The 17683-nt window shown below is 52.0% G+C and overlaps 2 protein-coding genes across 3 annotated transcripts; both read left to right on the top strand.

Annotated features, from left to right (window-relative positions):
- Window positions 1–1156: 1156 nt before the first annotated feature.
- LOC112662313 (ral guanine nucleotide dissociation stimulator-like) lies at window positions 1157–8947 on the top strand. The gene is made up of 8 exons (XM_025450949.3): window positions 1157–1335; window positions 1822–1929; window positions 5362–5546; window positions 5884–6077; window positions 6225–6511; window positions 7288–7503; window positions 7860–7963; window positions 8464–8947. The coding sequence occupies exons 1-8, from the start codon at window positions 1198–1200 to the stop codon at window positions 8555–8557; spliced, it is 1326 nt and encodes a 441-aa protein (XP_025306734.3). The 5' UTR covers window positions 1157–1197; the 3' UTR covers window positions 8558–8947.
- LOC118349917 (ral guanine nucleotide dissociation stimulator-like) lies at window positions 8915–11332 on the top strand. 2 transcript variants are annotated; one of them, XM_049092871.1, is made up of 6 exons: window positions 8915–9055; window positions 9293–9364; window positions 9790–9864; window positions 10411–10443; window positions 10797–10918; window positions 11108–11332. In XM_049092871.1, the coding sequence occupies exons 1-6, from the start codon at window positions 9047–9049 to the stop codon at window positions 11184–11186; spliced, it is 390 nt and encodes a 129-aa protein (XP_048948828.1). In that variant the 5' UTR covers window positions 8915–9046; the 3' UTR covers window positions 11187–11332. The 2 variants fall into 2 exon arrangements, with proteins under 2 accessions (XP_048948828.1, XP_035570294.2); XM_035714401.2 differs by having other exon boundaries at window positions 8922–9062.
- Window positions 11333–17683: the final 6351 nt, after the last annotated feature.

Here is a 17683-nt window from a genome sequence, read left to right as displayed (position 1 = left end):
AGGACCTTGCATCTTGCACATTGTATAATTTCTCACCGGTTCTGTGGCTAAGGAAGCCAGGCCCAAATTAGCTTGGTTCCTCCACCTCCAGGTCCATCAGAGGCTGTGGCTGTGGCCTCATGGGAGGCTAGCCTGGCAGAGGATTTTCTGCCAAGTGGATTCAGTTCTCTGCCACGTGAGCCTATGTATGTGGCAGCTCACAACATCTCTGGTTGATTTATGATTCAGGGATAGAGAAGAAAATGGGAAAGGGAAAGGGTAAGAAGTGGAACATGAGTTAGCGGGATAGGACAAGAAAGGGGGGCTATTGAAGGTAGAGGCTATTTCCAATTGGAGCTTAGATGTGACATGCCAACTTGTTGGCTGTACCGTATGGGTCAGAAGCCAGTCACGAAGCACCTCGGGGTGACACAGAGACACTTATGCCACAGGTCAGGTTCCTGGGAGCCATGTAAAGGCTGCGGCCCTCAGAGGTCGAAACGAGGGAACCAGGTCTTCTAAATATAACAGGAAATGATTGGACAGTTGGACTACAGAAGATGACCATGTCTGCCTCTTGGAGCATTTCCACCCAATTGTGATGTCCCCATTGAAATGAGGCCAGAGGAACCTGCTATTGTGATATTCCATTGCTGGAGCCCAGGCCACTTTCAAGTGGTGCTCCATAGCTCATCCCACCCCTTCTGGTCAATCTTCCATCTGTATATCTGTGCTTCAGATACACAGGATACCAGCCCACACGCCTTATAAATATCATGCATAGACCCCTGGTGATGTGCCTAGGAAGTAGATTCTAGGAGATTCCAGGCTGATCTCCACAGTGCAGGTTGGGAAACTGTGAACTATTTGAGAGACCCAGTAGGTTAGGTATGACATAGCACTGAGAAAACTCAGAAATAAAGGTCTGAAAACAGCTCCGTGTCCTCACAGGTAGACCTCATTGCATGTTCAGTGGGTTGTGTCTATGGCATTTCTTGGCACATGATGTAAAGCTAAGGGGATGGCATGGGGTAAGCATTCATCTGCCAAGAAGGGGCTCTGGATAGGGCTGACTGGAGGAAGGGGCCCAGGTCCCAGTATCTTGAAAAAGTGATGTCACTTCCTTGGTGACAGGCCTGCAACTGATTTGGAACTCTGGTAACCAGGCACCTGCATTCCACAACTGCTCACTTTACTGGAGACAGTTGAGAGAACAAGATGTCCTCTTGCTGTTGTCCTACTTTGAGTTGCTCTGGGCTCTGGAGAGTCCAGAGTGAGAGATGTTCACGTAGCTGTCGACGTCAGCTCGGCCCTCTTCTCCGACGTTTCTGCTTATGTGGCAGGAGACCTCAACAGGTACAACAAGGCAACCTGGGGAGGCCACTGGAGAGCAGGCACACTGTGATCTCAGCTGAGCGGGCTCCCACCTCTGCCACCTCCTTGTGTGTGTGTCTGTGTGTTTATGCATGTGTGAGTGTGTCTGGGTGTGTGTGTGTATGTGTGTGTGCGAGTGTAGAGGGGACCGAGGAGAGGAACATGCCCTTCTGGGCACAAACCAGCTGCCAGCTGTTGGCAGCCTGACACACCTTTGATGTTCAGACCCCAGGCCATAGCAGGCAGATGAGAAGGGGAGTCCTGGGGACCAAGCTCAACTCCCAGTATGGGAGTCATGAGCCCAAGAGCCTCTTTCATCTGGCTTCCTCCTTGCCAGATGTCTCCACAGCTGCCCCTCTGGCCTGAACAGGAGAACGTGGTTTCTAATGCAGGTGTCCCCTGGGGGTGATGTCGCGGGAGGACCCTAAGGTCTCTTGGCCCTGTATTTACGGGGCACTCTATTTGCAGAGCTGCACCCAGGAGGTCTTGGAAGAGATGGTCTCTGGCTTCAACTATTCCAGCTCCCTAGACAATGATCTGGTGCTCCCGACAAACAGGGATCGGTGCTGCTCTGAGGTAAGAAACGGAAGAGGGCTCACCCCAGAAATATGGCCCCCACACGAATGAGGAGAGAAAGCTGGGGCCCTCCCCTAGTGTGTCCACATGAGTGTCCCACAGGCCCAACCGCAGAGAGATCTGAACCTCTACGCCTAGCCTCCAGCTACGTGGGATGTGGGAGGACACTCTTCACCTGTGTTGGAGTGGTGCAGATATAGTTCATGTTTTGAGGAAGTGGAGGGCTTTGTTTTGTTTTGTTTTCCCAAAGCCATGAGTATCTTTGCATTCTACTTCTGTTTTTTTTTTTATAATAAAGTTGCTTTTATTGGTGTTCAGTTTGCCAACATACAGAATAACACCCAGTGCTCATCCCGTCGAGTGCCCCCCTCAGTGACCGTCACCCACTCACCCACACCCCCTGCCCTCCTCCCCTTCCACCACCCCTAGTTCTTTTCACAGAGTTAGGAGTCTTCATGTTCTGTCTCCCTTTCTGATATTTCCCACACATTTCTTCTCCCTTCCCTTATATTCCCTTTCACTATTATTTATATTCCCCAAATGGATGAGAACATACACTGTTTGTCCTTCTCCGACTGACTTACTTCACTCAGCATAATACCCTCCAGTTCCATCCACGTCGAAGCAAATGATGGGTATTTGTCATTTCTAATGGCTGAGGAATATTCCATTGTATACATAAACCACAGCTTCTTTATCCGTTCATCTTTCGATGGACACTGAGGATCCTTCCACAGTTTGGCTATTGTGGACATTGCTGCTGTGAACATTAGGGTGCAGGTGTCCTGGCGTCTCACTGCATCTGTATCTTTGGGGTAAATCCCCAACACTGCAATTGCAGGGTCGTAGGGCAGGTCTGTTTTTAACTCTTTGAGGAACCTCCACACACTTTTCCAGAGTGGCGGCACCAGGTCACATTCCCACCAACAGTGTAAGAGGGTTCCCTTTTCTCCACATCCTCTCCAACATTTGTTGTTTCCTGCCTTGTTAATTTTCCCCATTCTCACTGGGGAGAGGTGGTATCTCATTGTGGCTTTGATTTGTATTTCCCTGATGGCAAGTGATGCAGAGCATTTTCTCATGTGCGTTTTGGCCACGTCTGTGTCTTCCTCTGTGAGATTTCTCTTCATGTCTTTTGCCCACTTCATGATTGGATTGTTTGTTTCTTTGCTGTTGAGTTTAAGAAGTTCTTTATAGATCTAGGAAACTAGCCCTTTATCTGATACGTCATTTGCAAATCTCTTCTCCCACTCTGTAGGTTGTCTTTGAGTATTGTTGACGGTATCCTTTGCTGTGCAAAAGCTTCTGATCTTGATGAAGTCCCAATAGTTCATGTTTGCTTTTATTTCTTTGGCCTTCGTGGATGTATCTTGCAAGAAGTTACTGTGGGCGAGTTTAAAAAGGGTGTTGCCTGTGTTCTCCTCTAGGATTTTGATGGAATCTTGTCTCATGTTTAGATCTTTCATCCATTTTGAGTTCAATTTTGTGTCTGGTGCAAGAGAGTGGTCTAGTTTCATTCTTCTGCATGTGGATGTCCAATTTTCCCAGCACCATTTATTGAAGAGACTGTCTTTCTTCCAGTGGATCGTCTTTCCTCCTTATTGAATATTAGTTCACCATAAAGTTCAGGGTCCACTTCTGGGTTCTCTATTCTGTTCCATTGATCTATGTGTCTGTTTATGTGCCAGGACCACACTGTCTTGATGACCACAGCTTTGTAGTACACCCTGAAATCTGGCATTGTGATGCCCCCAGATATGGTTTTCTTTTTTAAAATTCCCCTGGCGATTCCCCTGTCTTTTCGGATTGCACACAAACCTTAAAATAATTTGTTCTAACTCTCTGAAGAAAGGCCACGGTATTTTGATAGGGATTGCATTAAACGTGTACATTGCCCTGGGTAACATGGACATTTTCACAATATCAATTCTGCCAATCCATGAGCATGGAATATTTTTCCATCTCTTTGTGTCTTCCTCTATTTCCTTCAGATGTGTTCTGTAGTTTTTAGGGTATAGATCCTTTACCTCTTTAGTTAGGTTTATTCCTAGGTATCTTATGCTTTTGGGTGCAATTGTAAATGGGATTGACTCCTTAAGTTCACTTTCTTCAGTCTCATTGGTAGTGTAGAGAAATGCCACTGATTTCTGGGCATTGATTTTGTACCCTGCCACGCTACCAAATTGCTGTATGAGTTCTAGCAATCTTGAGGTGGAGGCTTTTGGGTTTTCTATGTAGAGTATCTTCTGTCTTCTGTTTTTATTATTTCACCTACTAGTCCCAGATATGCTTTGGAGAAGCCAGCTCCACCGTCCCTGCCGACCTTCTCTGAGCCCTTCCAAATCATCACACTAAGGAGGGTGATTTAACACAAAAGCAAGGGCGGGATGAAGTCTTCCTATATGTTTTCATATGAAATGTTTACATAGTTTCTCCCTATATGTTTCTCAATAACATGTCATCTCTCAGAACACATCAGATCATTGTAGGCCCAACAGCTCATGAGCTGTATCCTGATAGATCTTCGTAGTCCTCCATCAATGGGGCCGTCTGCCACAGGCATTCAGACTCTCAAGGCCCTGGCCTTTGACCTAATGCCATTCTCTTGCCATCTCTGCAGTCCTGCAAGGAGCACCTTATGTGTCCCCACAGACTGTTTGGGTTGCTAGACCTGCCATAACCTGGAACCCCAGATGAGGGGGAAGGCCTCTGATGCCTCCTGGCACCAGTAGCTGGCTCTTTTTGGAATGATCCACCCAGGAACTCTTGGATGAGTTGCTCATCCAAGAGTTCAACTCCTCCATCTCCCCTGACAAGCAGAGGGGAATCAGGCCACCAACCACATCCATTGAAGGCCTGCAGTGAGAGCAGGCCCCCATTCATGTTCAATCCACATGCAGAGAGGATCAGGGCATGCCCAGAGCCTACTCTAGAAAAAACTGACACCCTTGGGCCCTGCAGGAGAAGGGAATTTTCCCTTGAGCCTTCCTCCTAGGTCAGGGACAGCCGAAGCCACATCCGCTTAAGGGAAACCCCATGCAGCCCACGCTCTGGTCTCTTCTCACCTGCGATGTATATGATCTTGAACAGCATTTGAGGGTCTAGGCCTCTGTGTTCTCGTGGCAGTTGGGATGTAACTGAAGACTCTGTGGCATCCTGGTCTTCGTAAGAGCTAGTAGTTGAGAGGAATGCTGTTGTTGCTCGGCTAACAGAACGTGTTGAAGTGGCCAATGCTTTACCACGTCTTCTCTAAAACCAGTGGTACTTTGAAGCCTCGAACCTTTTTCTGTGTGGGCACTCGAGTCCCTTGTCCTGTGCAACTTTCTGAGGGGTTGGGAGTCTGTGGGCGGGGCGCCAGACCTTGATCTTCCCAGTGGTTCCCGGTTTGGAGGCTGACTACAGTGCCCCTCCTTGTGTCTCTGGTGTGAAAAGCAATCAACCCTATCCGTGAGGGAGGCCAGGACCATGCTGACGCTCAGAGAAGGGAGAATGGATGATTTTCTACAGTCCTTGGTGCCATCCTTCCAGGACAGAAGCCTCATCATCAACCCAGTCCTTTCTTGTCTCTACCAAGTGTTCACCACAGCCCAACGAGTCCTGGGCCAGCAATTCTCTAGGTGAGTGACCACCCCATACACCACTGGGGCCAAGAACAGAAGCTTTGGCGAGCAGACCACTCACCAATCTGCCACAAACCTAAGCCCCAAATCCGGTGTGCGTGGAGGATGCAGTAGAGGAGGCCCTTGGCCATTGAGAAGAGAGAAGAAGTAGAAACACCAGACTCAGACAGGTTTTCTGGATGACCAGGTCATCTACTGCAAGGCCAGCAACAGGGGGTTGGAAGTCATGCTGAGGACATTCTCGGGGACCCCTACACAAAGAATGGTGCTATGCGAGTACCACATGGCATGAAAGGCCATGCTCTGATGCGGCTCCGCACCTGACTCTCCCCAGCACCCTCTCTCCCATCTCGGGGACCTGGCCTGACCGCAATCTGCAGGACACCTGGCCGTCCCTGCACCGGGCCTGCTTCGATGTACAGGAGTCCTGGGTGCAGGCAAACCTGTATGCCCTGTATTGCCATGCCCCCATTATCGTGATGCCACGGCAACTTCTGCAGCTCACGGAGGCAGACGCAGAGTCAGAGGGTAAGGGGGATTGCAAGCTGGGCAGACTATCTGGGATGGGGTCAGGGGCTGCGTGTTTCTCTATCGGCCATGGACTCTGCCCTGTTTCTGGAAGGACATGGGGCAAGTCAGCCCTGTGGACAAACATTTCTCCTTATCCTGTCCCAGTGCCAGCTCCACGGCTCCTTCCGGCGTCTCCTCCGTCGGCTCCTCCAGACCTGAAACAAGAGCTGGTGCCTTCCTCACGTGTACCGGGTCCTGAACTGCAGTCAGTTCCACCACCAGCCTTCGTGGGGACTGACACTCCTTCCCTAAGCACAAAGACGGAGCCACCTCCAGCCCCAGAGGCCACCTGCTACTGGGGAACCCCCGCGCACCAGCGGCATGAGGAGCAGCCTGGGCTCATGGCCTTCCCTCCCAAGCTGGTGGCAGAGCAGTTGACCTCCATAGACGCGGTGAGCAGCGGGGCGCCCAGGCCGGGGGGCCGGGGCAGGCTTGCTTCCTGCTGTCACCTGCCCCAGTCCTGCCTTTCCCTGATGCGCACTTGTGTGGTCGGGGTCCAGATCTCAGCTCCATCCCTTACCAACCACCTCACCCTGTCCAGTTCCTCAAACCCTTGCTCTCACTGTCCAGCTGCAGACTGTGGAGCTAGACCATGGGATGGACTGACCCAGAGTCCCTGTGTCGATTACATGAGCCAGAACTGATACGTAAAGGGGCAGGCCCTGGTCCTGGGCGGGCAGCGGGGGCAACTCACTGTGTGCGGCCGAGCCCACGACTCACCACGCACCTGCCTTGGAGGCCGAGCACCCCACACTTATTAGGCATCTAATGGAAACCGAAGTTCAGGGAGGCAGACAAATGTGTGGCTGTCCCCTACTCTGTGAGAATGTGCTGCTGAGAGGGGAGGAGGGCCAGGGCATGAACAGTGGGAGGGGAAGATGCCCCCTGAGGATCCCCCTTAAACTGCCACCTCTAACTTGAAGTTAGTGGGGATGATCAGGGTACAGAGCCCTCCTGCCCCCCTACCACCCCCTGGCAGTACCTGCTCCTCGTTCATCCTGCACTGGGCTCCCTCAGGGAAGAGCAATGGAGGGCAGTCCAGGGACTCTAACTGGGTCAGGCCACTTTCTGTGCTGGCTGAGCCCCGGCTCTGACAGGGGACCCCTATGTAGGACATGAATCCTGCATGTGCAATGGCTGTGTGAGCGAGCGTCCCCCTATTCTCTAGGATCTTTTCAAGAAGGTGCAGCCCCAACAGTGCCTGGGCTCCATCTGGTCCAAGAGAAATGAGCCTGGATATGAGCACCGGACATGCACAGTCAGTGCCACCGTCACCCAGTTCAACAACGTGGCCAACTGCGTCATCACCACCTGCCTTGGCAACGCACGCATGACGGCCCGGGACAGGGCGGAGGTGGTGGAGCACTGGATCAAGGTGGCCAAGGTCAGCCTACGGGAGGCCCGGCTGACCTGCTCTTCTGAGCCTGGCAACTGCTCTTCCCTTGATCATTCCTCAAGGTTGAAGTCTCTGCTCTGAGTTCTTCTTCCCGGGAACATGCTGCCCATCCCTTGCATGGCCTGATGTTGGGATGCTCAGTTCCCACATGACTCTTTCCTTGGAGGGAAGGGAAATGCCGCCTCTCCCCAGCAGGGCTCCTCGGGGGGTCCTCCATGCGCCCTTCTGTAGGCCCCTGCACATCCGCCTCATGCAGGAGAGGAGACTGACACTGAGCAGAGTGCAGCTCTCCAGCACACAGGGCTCCTGCTGGCCACCTGACAGCTCATGCTCTTCCTCCCCAGGCCTGCCGAACCTTACGGAACTACTCCTCCCTGCACGCCATCCTCTCGGCTCTGCAGAGTGTCTCAATTCACCGCCTGAAGAACACATGGGCCAAAGTTTCCAGGTGAGGGGTCCTTGCTCCAGAAGGACCATGAACGATGAGAGATGTCCCATAGGCCTGTCCTTTCTGGCTTCCTCGGTCACCCTGGACTTCCTAGGAGGCAGGAATCCATGACAACAGGATGTGGGTGGGCAGGCGGGCAGGGGATTTTCTCAGGCTTCCTGGCCAAGAGGCCACCATGCCTCCAAAGGTCCCCATTTGGGGAGTCTGGGCTGAGCTGAGGTACAAGGTTTTGGATGCGAACATGACAGCAACTAGAGTCTCTTCGCAATTGAAACCAAAACTGACCAAAGCAGAGCTGTTCAATTAATAGGGCATCGGATGCACCGGATGACCCTCCAAAGAGCTCCCTCCCGTGTCCTTCAACGACCTGAGTGCTCAGAGGAACCCAAGGAAACCCTGATCCAGCAGTTGAACTCCTTCGAGGTCTCAGATCACAGGGTCTGCCCTCAACCCGACCCTAGTGTTCCAACATCCGTCCTGCCTTCTTTCTCTCTCCTCAGGAAGAAGATTCAAGCATTTGAAAAACTGTGCTCCCAGGACAATCCCCAGAGCAGGAACCTGCTTCTCAAGGTAGTATGGGAGGTGTTGGGATAGAAAGAGAGGCGGCGTGGGAGCAACGGTGTCCTACGTGACTGAATTAGGGACTGGCCCGGAGCATTCCTTCGGCGAGTGAAGCCTTTGGCATGAACGTGGACGCAGCCTGGGGTGAAAATCCACCAGGGGTGGAAAAGCAGCTGCTGCTCAACCAGGATCCCTGAGCTGGACCCTCGCGCTCCCTGTCGCCAGCCGGTCCCGATGGGGGCCTCTCCCGAACTGGAGAGCCCAGAGGACAGGCCTGCGCCCAGCGAGGGGTTTGAATGGGATGAGGGCCCCAACGGGGATGGTAGGAATAGGACCCTGGGTCCTCGGGAGACCGAGGGAGGGAGCTGGAATTCGCCCCTTTCCCAGTGAGGAACCAGGCTCAGGGAGGCCAGGCTGCAAGCTCCAGGTCACACGGGGAGTGAATGCTGGAGCTGAGGTTGTTCTGGAATCCCTCACGGGAGGCTGAAGGAGGACGTCGCGGCTACCCTCTGCTTCTGGTCGATGTCCAGGGTGTGAGGTCAAAGATGGGTGGTGGAAGGGGAGGTGGGCGGGGTGTGGGGGCGACTGGGTGACGGGCACTGAGGGGGGCACCTGATGGCATGAGCACTGGGTGTTATTCTATATGTTGGCAAAATGAACAGCATTAGAAATAAATATATAAATAAAAAGAAAAGAAAAAAGAAAGTTTGGTGGGAGTAGTGGCCCGAGGTGATCACGGTCTTGAGGAACTTGTCCTTGGCCCTACAGGACCGGCCGGCTAAGCTTGGAGCCCTGGGGATCAACATGCAGACAGCATGGAAGAGGCGGCAGCAGCAGCAGGTGAGCGAGCCCCGGATCCGTGGCCTCGAGCCCAGAGGAGAGGGTTCTCCCCGGAGAGCTGGAAGGCCCCAAATCAAGGCAGGTGGGGCCGTCCAACTCCAGCTCTGCCTCCCGTAGCCACAGCTTCGACAACCCTTCTTTCGAGGTGACCCGGAGGAGGGTCTATACAGCTGGAAACAATGTGCCTGTGGGGGGCAGGGCCCGGGACACTTACACCCCGATGTCCTACAGCTCGCCCTTGACGTGCTTAGGAGGACTCTGGTGTTGTGGGAGGGTGAGGGGGGGAGCCCAGGGGAGGCCCCAAGGGTCCTGGTGTGCACCACGTGGGAGCTGGGGCGGGCGGGCCGGGGTGCTGACCTGTCCCAGGGAGGGACCCCGGGGACCCGAGAGCAGGGCCTCATTCCTTCCCCCCCCCCCCGATACAGGGTGTCGTCCCCTTCCTGGGCTCCTTCCTCACCGAGCTCTTCATGCTGGATACTGCCATGGAGGAGTACCTGGAGGTGTGTGGGCCCGGGGCTGGGACGGGGGGCCAGAGTCCTGATGTGGGGGAGCACAGGGCCCCTGAGCCGAGCCCCGAGCTCTCCGTCCTTGACAAGTCTCCCCTCGTGAAAGGCTCCCCGCTGCCCTGGGTGTGCGGGTCCAGGGCCCAGGTCTGGGAGGAGTGAGGGAGGCTGCACCTAGGTCACGGGTCCCGAGATCGAGTCTGCGGCCCGAATGCCAAGCGGCCGAGGTCAGGCTGGGTGGGCCTCAGCCTGTGGGGGCAGAGTGACGTCAGGGTCCCCGGCCTGAGCGGGCCCTTAGCGAGCCTCGCATCTCCTGCCCACCTGAGGCTTTGGCCTCCCCTCCTGTGCTCTGGGACGCCAGATCCGCTCCCTCCCCGCCAGGTCTCCTTTCCCTGGACCCGGGGCCTGGCCTGGATCGCAGGCCTGTCACCGGGGGGTCCTGGCCCCTGTGTGCCTGGCCCTAGGGCGTGAGTGGGGGTGGGTAGCGGCACCCAGTAGCACCCGAGGCCCCTCCCCGATGGACTGTGCTTGTCTGCTTTCCAGGGCAATGAGGTCAACCACCGGAAGAAGAACAAGGTGAGGCTCTCTCTGAGCTCCCGCACGGAGGGGGAGGCTGGGGCTGTCAGAGGGGTCCCCGGGAGCACCACGCCGGGCCTCCATCCCCTCATTGTCACATTGTCGGGGACGGTTCTCTGAGAAAGGGAAAGTCCCCGCAGTTGGCCAGGCCAGAGGCGCGGCCATCAGGGACACCTGGCCAGGGCGGGGCCGGGTGGGCTCCCCTCTGAGAACCAGCTGGGACGGGAGGAGTGTGCAGGATGGGGGGTCGCCACGTGTCAGAGACCAGCCCCGGGCCCCTGTCCCCGGGCGCAGCCCCCGAAGGCCTCGCCGCCCCCAGGCTCCTCATGCCCCCGTCCTCTCTCCGGGCCCAGGAGTACCGAGTCCTGACCGAGATCCTGCTGCTCCAGGTGGCCGCGGATCGGTACCGCATCGAGCCCGAGCAGCCGTTCCGGGCCTGGTTCCAGTCTGGGACGTGGCTCAGCGAGGAGGAGAGGTGAGGCCCCCAGGGCTGAGGGCGGGAGGGCGGCCTGCTCAGGGGCCCCTCAGGGATCCTTCTCCTTTGGCTCCCGGGGCGGCCTCCAGCCCTGCTGCTGGGGCTCCAGGCTCCAGCTCCTTGGAAATCCCAGGGGAGACTCCGGACCTGAAGCTCCTGCTCAACTCACACGTGTCCCTCTGTCCTCAGCTACACCCTGTCCTGCCAGCTGGAGCCCCGAGCCGGCCACCAGACAGGAGGAGCCGGTCGCAGTCACCCTCAGGCCTGAGCCGAGGTGCAGGGGCCTCAAGGGGACGGGGCCCGTCTGTGCGACACCACTTCCTCCCGCCTCTTCTATTGGGAGGACGATATGTCATTGTCTTAACTCATAAATGGAAGATTTCAATGTTGTGATATTAAAGCCGCTTTACTGTCCAGGAGTCGTTTGGGTCTTTTGCTTCCTGTTGGAATCTAAGAGAATCAAAAGGTCTCATAGTCATTTTCTATCTTTTCCCCCCAGATATTGTTTTCTTTATTGACCAGGTACAGACAGAGGCGGGCTCCGTGTGGGGGGTCGGTCATGGTCCTGAAACCCAGGGCTCCAGGGTCAGGATCTGAGACAGAGGCAGAGGCCCTGACACTGAGCTACCAGGCGACCCTCTTGTGCTCATTTTAAAGGAGAAATCTTACAGAGTCCCCAGCTCCTGTATGTGGGAAGAAGTAGAGGATCCAGCCTCCTCCCAGCTCCTGAAGCGCATCCCCAGGCCCCCTTCCCCAGAGGACAGTGTCAGGAACTTGGGCAGACAGCAGAGACACCCCTCAGAGCTGCTGATATTCAGAGGGTGCAGGGACTTCCCCAGGAACAGCAACACCCCTGACCTGGGGGTCCTGAAGGGGACCGCCCGCCAGGACCCTCTCCTGCCCAGGACAGGGGCTCCCTTTGTACACTTTCAAGGAAGGAGGACTTTGTCTTGCCACTTCTTCTGATGTGGATTCTTTTGGCTTGGGTTTCGGGTTTGCCATTCCCATTATTCGGAGCGTGGAGTCGTCTAGGTCAACCTCTGCAATTGCATCAACACCAAAGTGGGCACACACGTAAAGAGACCCTGTGCTGCACATGGACGGCATGAGGCCAGGGGAAGATCATTAGTGGATGACCTCAGGGCAGGCACGGCTTCCATCCTCAGTCTCGCTCTCGGGTTCCAACTTCACCCCTGACCAAGCCTGGAATCCTCCTGGGTCCTTGACAGTGATCTCTGACGTCCTTTTCCCTCTTGGTGTGCATGAGGGGGAGAGATATTTGTGTACATGAAGGCCACACCTGGGCCAGGTTCCATGAACTCCTGTGCTGACTCCTGAGCTAAGATCTCCTGCCTCCCTGTACCTCCCTGGGCAGCTCTCCTGAAGGCAGCAATTCCCTGATGGCCCCGGCTTCTTGGTCGAGGGCCTAGTGGCCGCTCTTCCCTGCTGGGACCTGATGGATCAGACATTGGCTCCCCCTTTCCAGAATAATGGTGCGGCTGGAGAAACCCACACACTCTCCCTGCTAGACAGGATGACTTTTAGGTCTTTGTTGTTCTGATGTCCGTGGTCCCAGACATTCAGCAGCTTGCACACTCAGGCTCAGTGTACAGACTTACACTGTCTTGTCTGGAATCGCTAACTGAGCCTGACCCCTTAGGTCTTATACTTCGGTTATGTCATGGGGGCGCATGAGCCTTTGCTGTCTGGATCGTTGATAGATGATGAATGAGAGAGGAGCATTCAGGGGCTTCCGTGAGGGCAATGCCACCAAGCTGATGACCTGAAGGATCAAATGGCATAAATATATTCCTATCAATTACCACTATGAATGGGGGAGGGGGCAAGGGGGTGGAAGAAGAGGGTCCCCAGGTCCCCTGCACCCCCCTCAAGTTACCTAGATAACTTTAGCATCATCCTGAAAACCTATGAATTCCGCCTGAGATTTAAATAGAGAGTAGCTGGAAGGCCGCAGTGAAAAGAGTTGGTGTTTCTCTGAAGGTAGGAAGATGGGGAAAAAGTAAAGAAATAAAAAAGCCTCCAAGGGGGAGGCCCCCTGAAGAACCAGGCTGAGGCTCCAGGGCAAGGCCCCCAGGGCAGGAGAGCCCCCCACCCTCCGGAGGAGCATGAGTTCCAATGAGTTTGCCAGGATCCCAGGAGGGCGGGGAGGCCCTCAGGCTCCCGGGGGCACTAACAGAGCACCTGCGCCCCAGGGGGAGCCCCCACCCCACTGCCGAGATGCCTAAAGGGCTGCAGGGCCCCCAGGGCCCCGAGAGCGGATTCCAGCAGTGCAGGTCCCGGAGCCAGGGTACTAGGGACACAGCCCAGGACCCGGCCTCCACCCGGGACAGGCGAAGCCCAGAGGGCCCAGGAGAGGAGGATGTTCCTGCCCAGGGGGAACCAAGTTGTGCAAGTCCACGGCCTTGCCCCGGAGCATCCAGGCCCCTGGAGACTGGGAGCTGAGGTAGCTACTGCGGGAGCTGACTCCAGGGCTGGGGAGCCGGCTGCCGCCACAGTGGTTCCTCCTGGGGTCACCTTGTACCTGGGATGAGCAGGGACCTCACAGGATGAACAGCTCCCACTTTGCCGTGCACCTGGCAGGGGCCTGCGCAGCTCCCCCAGGTGCTCACACCTGAGAAACAGCACAGCAGGACCTGCCACCAGAAGACCACCTAGAAGGACAGCAGAAAAGCCAGTTATTGCCCAAACAGCACTGGAAAGGTCCAGGGGAAGTCGAGGGGTTTACAGTACATAGATTCAGAAGATACTACCCCAGGCTTTTTGTTTTCTGTTTGCTTCCCCTCCGTTGTTTGTCTTCTCCTCCTCATCCTCCTCCTCCTCCTCCTCCTCCTGTTCTTGTTCTTGTTTCCTTTTCTTTTTTCTCTTTTTCTCCTTTTCCCATTACAACTTGTTTCTGGCTACTCTGCACTGAGCAAAATGACTGAAGGAAAAACTAACCTCAAAAGAGAGACTCAGGAACAGTCCTCTTTCTCACTGAGTTACAGAATTTGGATTACAATTCAATGTCAGAAAGCCAATTGGGAAGCACAATTATAAAGCTACTGGTGTCTCTAGAAAAAAAGCGTAAAGGATTCAAGAGACTTCATGACTGCAGATTTTAGAGTTCACCAGGCAGAAATTAGAAATCAGTTAAATGAGATGCAATCCAAACTAGAGGTCCTAAAGACGAGGGTTCATGAGGTAGAAGAACGAGTGAGAGACATAGAAGACAAGTTGAAGGCAAAGAGGGAAACTGAGGAAAAAAAGATAAAAACATTTAAAAGATCATGAAGATCGCTGAAGGGAAAAAAATGACAGCCTCAGAAGGAAAAATCTCCATTTCCTTGGGTTTCCCGAGGGCGCCGCAAGGGACAAAGGTCCAGACACTGCATTTGAACAAATCATAGCTGAGAACTTTCCTAACTTGGGAATGGAAACAGGCATTCAGATCCAGGAAATGGAGAGATTCCCCCCCAGAACGAATAAAAACCAGTCAACACCTCGACATTTAATAGTGAAACTTGCAAATTCCAAGGAGAAAGAGAAGATACTTAAAGCAGCAAGAGACAAGAGATCTCTGACTTTTATGGGTAGAAATATGAGATTAACAGCAGACCTCTCCAGAGAGACCTGACAGGCCAGAAAGGGCCGGCAGGATGCATTCAGGATCCTAAATGAGATGAACCTGCAGCCGAGATTACTAAATCCAGCACGGCTCTCATCCAGAATAGAAGGAGAGATCAAGAGCTTCCAAGATAGGCAGGAACTGAAAGAATATGTGACCACCAAGCCGGCTCTGCAAGAAATACAAAGGGGGACTCTGTAATAGAAAGAGGAGGTCCAAGGAAACAATCCACAAAAACAGGGACTGCATAGGTATCATGATGACACTAAATTCATATCTTTCAATACTAACTCTGAACGTGAATGGACTTAATGAGCCCATCAAAAGGTGCAGGGTTTCAGACTGGATGAAAAAGCAAGACCCAACCATTTGCTGTCTACAAGAACCTCATTTCATTTTTATTTTTTTAAGATTGATTCATTGATGATGGACATAGACAGAGAGAGAGATAGAGAGAGGCAGAGACACAGGAGGAGAGAGAAGCAGGCTCCAGGCCAGGAGCCGGACGTGGGACTCGATCCCAGGAATCCAGGATCGCGCCCTAGGCCAAAGGCAGGTGCCAACTGCTGAGCCACTCAGGGATCCATGAGACTCATTTGAGGCAAACACCTACAGCCTGAAAATGAATGGGTGAAGAACCATGTACCATTCAAATGGTCCTCAAAAGTAAGCAGTGGTAGCCATCCTGATATCAGATAAACTAAAGTTTAACCCCAAGACTGTAGTAAGAGATGAAGAGGGACACTATATCATACTTAAAGGATCGACCCAACAAGAAGACCTAACAATCATCAATATTTATGCCCCGAATGTGGGAGCTGCCAAGTATATCAGCCAATTAGTAACCAAAGTTAAGACATACTGAGATAAAGATACACTTACACTTGGTGACTTGAATGTAGCGCTTTCTATGATCCACAGATCTTGTAAGCACAACATCTCCAAAGAAACCAGAGCTTTAAATGATAGACCGGACTAGATGGATTTCACAGATATTTGCAGAACTTTACATCAAACTCAACTGAATACACATTCTTCTCAACTGCGCATGGAACTGTCTCCAGAATAGACCACATACTGGGTCACAAATCAGGCCTGAACCGATACCAAAAGATTGGGATCGTCCCCTGCCTATTTTGGCACCATAATGCTTTGAAATTAGAACTAAATCACAAGAAGAAGTTTGGAAGGATTTCAAACACGTGGAGGTTAAGGACCATCCTGCTGAAAGATGGAAGGCTCAAGCAGGAAATTGGAGAAGAACTAAAAAGATTCATGGAAGCCAATGAGAATGAAGATACAACCGGTCACAATCTTTGGGATACAGCAAAAGCAGCCTGAGGGGCAAATACATCGCAATGCAAGCATCCATCCAAAAACTGGAAAGCACTCAAGTACAAAAGCTAACCTTGCATGGAAAGGAGCTGGAGACAAAAAAGCAAATAGAAAGTACACCCAGCAGAAGAAGAGTGTTAAAAAAGATTCGTGTAGAACTTAATGAAATAGAGACCAGAAGACCTGTGGAACAGATCAACAAAACAAGGAGTTGGTTCTTTGAAAAAATTAAGAACATAGATAAACCATGAGCCAGCCTTATTAAAAAGAAGAGAGAAAAGCCACGAATTAATAAAATCATGAATGAGAAGGAGAGATGACCACCAACACCAAGGAAACACCAACTATTTTAAAAACATATTATGAGCAGCAATACACCAATAAATTAGACAATCTAGAAGAAATGGATGCATTTCTGGAAAACCACAAATGACCAAAACTGGAACACAAGAAACAGAAAACCTGAACAGACCAATAACCAGGGAGGAAATTGAAGCCGTCATCAAAAACCTCCCAAGACTCAAAAGTCCAGGGCCAGATGGCTTCCCTGGGGAATTCTATCAAACGTTTAAAGAAGAAACCATACCTATTCTACTAAAGCTGTTCGGAATGATAGAAAGAGACGGGGTACTTCCAAACTCGTTCTATGAGGCCAGCATCGCCTAAATTCCAAAACCAGACAAAAACCTCACCAAAAAGGAGAATTACAGACCAATATCCCTGATGAACATGGATGGAAATATTCTCAACAAGATACTAGCCAATAGGATTCAATAGGATATTCAGAAGATTGTTCACCATGACCAAGTGGGATGTATCCCCGGGATGCAAGGCTGGTTCAACACTCCTAAAGCAGTCAATGTGATTGACCATATCAGGAAGAGAAAAAACAAGAACCATATGATCCTCTCAATAGATGCAGAGGAAGCATGTGACAAAATACAGCCTCCATTCCTGATGAAAACTCTTCAGAGTGTGAGGATAGAGGGAACATTCCTCAGCATCTTAAAAGCCATGTACGAAAATCCCTCAGCAAATATCATTCTCAATGGGGCCGATTTAGCAAAGTGAGTTCACTGTCAAGCTTAAGAAAAAGTCGGAAGCAAATTGACACTATAATAGTTTAAAATATTTCTAGTGCAAGAAGCCTTCACACTCCATGCAGAATCTGTGCCGCTCTGAGTTGAACTTAATTCGAGAGGCTGCATGTTATTACAGAGTGTCGTGTGTTTATTTTCATTGGAACCTCTTTTATGCTGAGAAATCCAGAGATCTAAGAGTAAAAAGAGGAAGGTGAGAATGGGACAGAATCAGCTACCATATTTTTCCAAAAGGTTGAAGCAGCATATCTAAGAAAAGGGAGGATAAAGTTTGCACATCTTTATCATTTCTCTCTTGTCTTTTTCTTTTCTCCTGGTGCAGAGGGATTTTAATGATTAAAATACTTAAAATCGAGGATCTGCACTTAGAATTGTAATATATTTGACACTGGTAAGGTGAGTAGAAATGACATCTATATCACTTTATATTCAATTCTACATATGAAATGAATCTGGATCTAGAATAATGCTACATATTCTACTAAAAGCAGTTTATCTTCTAACTTCCTGTATTAACAATGGTTTCATTACTCAGAAAAAAGGGACGGGTTGTTTCATATTTCAGAGATTTTGCATATTTATGCCTTCTCCCTTATTGTATTTAACTAAGTTAAAAAAACAGCACAAAAGGGCACATGGGTGGCTCAGTCAGCTAAGCCTCAGACTCTTGATTTTCCTTCTGGTCGTGATTTCAGGGTCATGAGA

Source organism: Canis lupus, chromosome 13 (genome assembly GCF_003254725.2).
Source record: "Canis lupus dingo isolate Sandy chromosome 13, ASM325472v2, whole genome shotgun sequence".
In the NCBI taxonomy this organism is placed as follows: domain Eukaryota; kingdom Metazoa; phylum Chordata; class Mammalia; order Carnivora; family Canidae; genus Canis; species Canis lupus.
The sequence above is the reverse complement of the archived record's forward strand: the minus strand, read 5'-3'. Positions and strand labels throughout refer to the sequence as shown.

Bases quoted from the DNA above. Each gene is read 5' to 3' on its own strand.
- LOC112662313 (XM_025450949.3), top strand. From the start codon at position 1,198: ATGTCCTCTTGCTGTTGTCCTACTTTGAGTTGCTCTGGGCTCTGGAGA. The intron at 6,078-6,224 runs GTAAGGGGGATT...ATCCTGTCCCAG, and splicing joins GGCAGACGCAGAGTCAGAGG to TGCCAGCTCCACGGCTCCTT. The intron at 6,512-7,287 runs GTGAGCAGCGGG...CCTATTCTCTAG, and splicing joins AGTTGACCTCCATAGACGCG to GATCTTTTCAAGAAGGTGCA.
- LOC118349917 (XM_049092871.1), top strand. The intron at 9,865-10,410 runs GTGTGTGGGCCC...TCTGCTTTCCAG, and splicing joins CCATGGAGGAGTACCTGGAG to GGCAATGAGGTCAACCACCG. The intron at 10,919-11,107 runs GTGAGGCCCCCA...CTCTGTCCTCAG, and splicing joins TGGCTCAGCGAGGAGGAGAG to CTACACCCTGTCCTGCCAGC.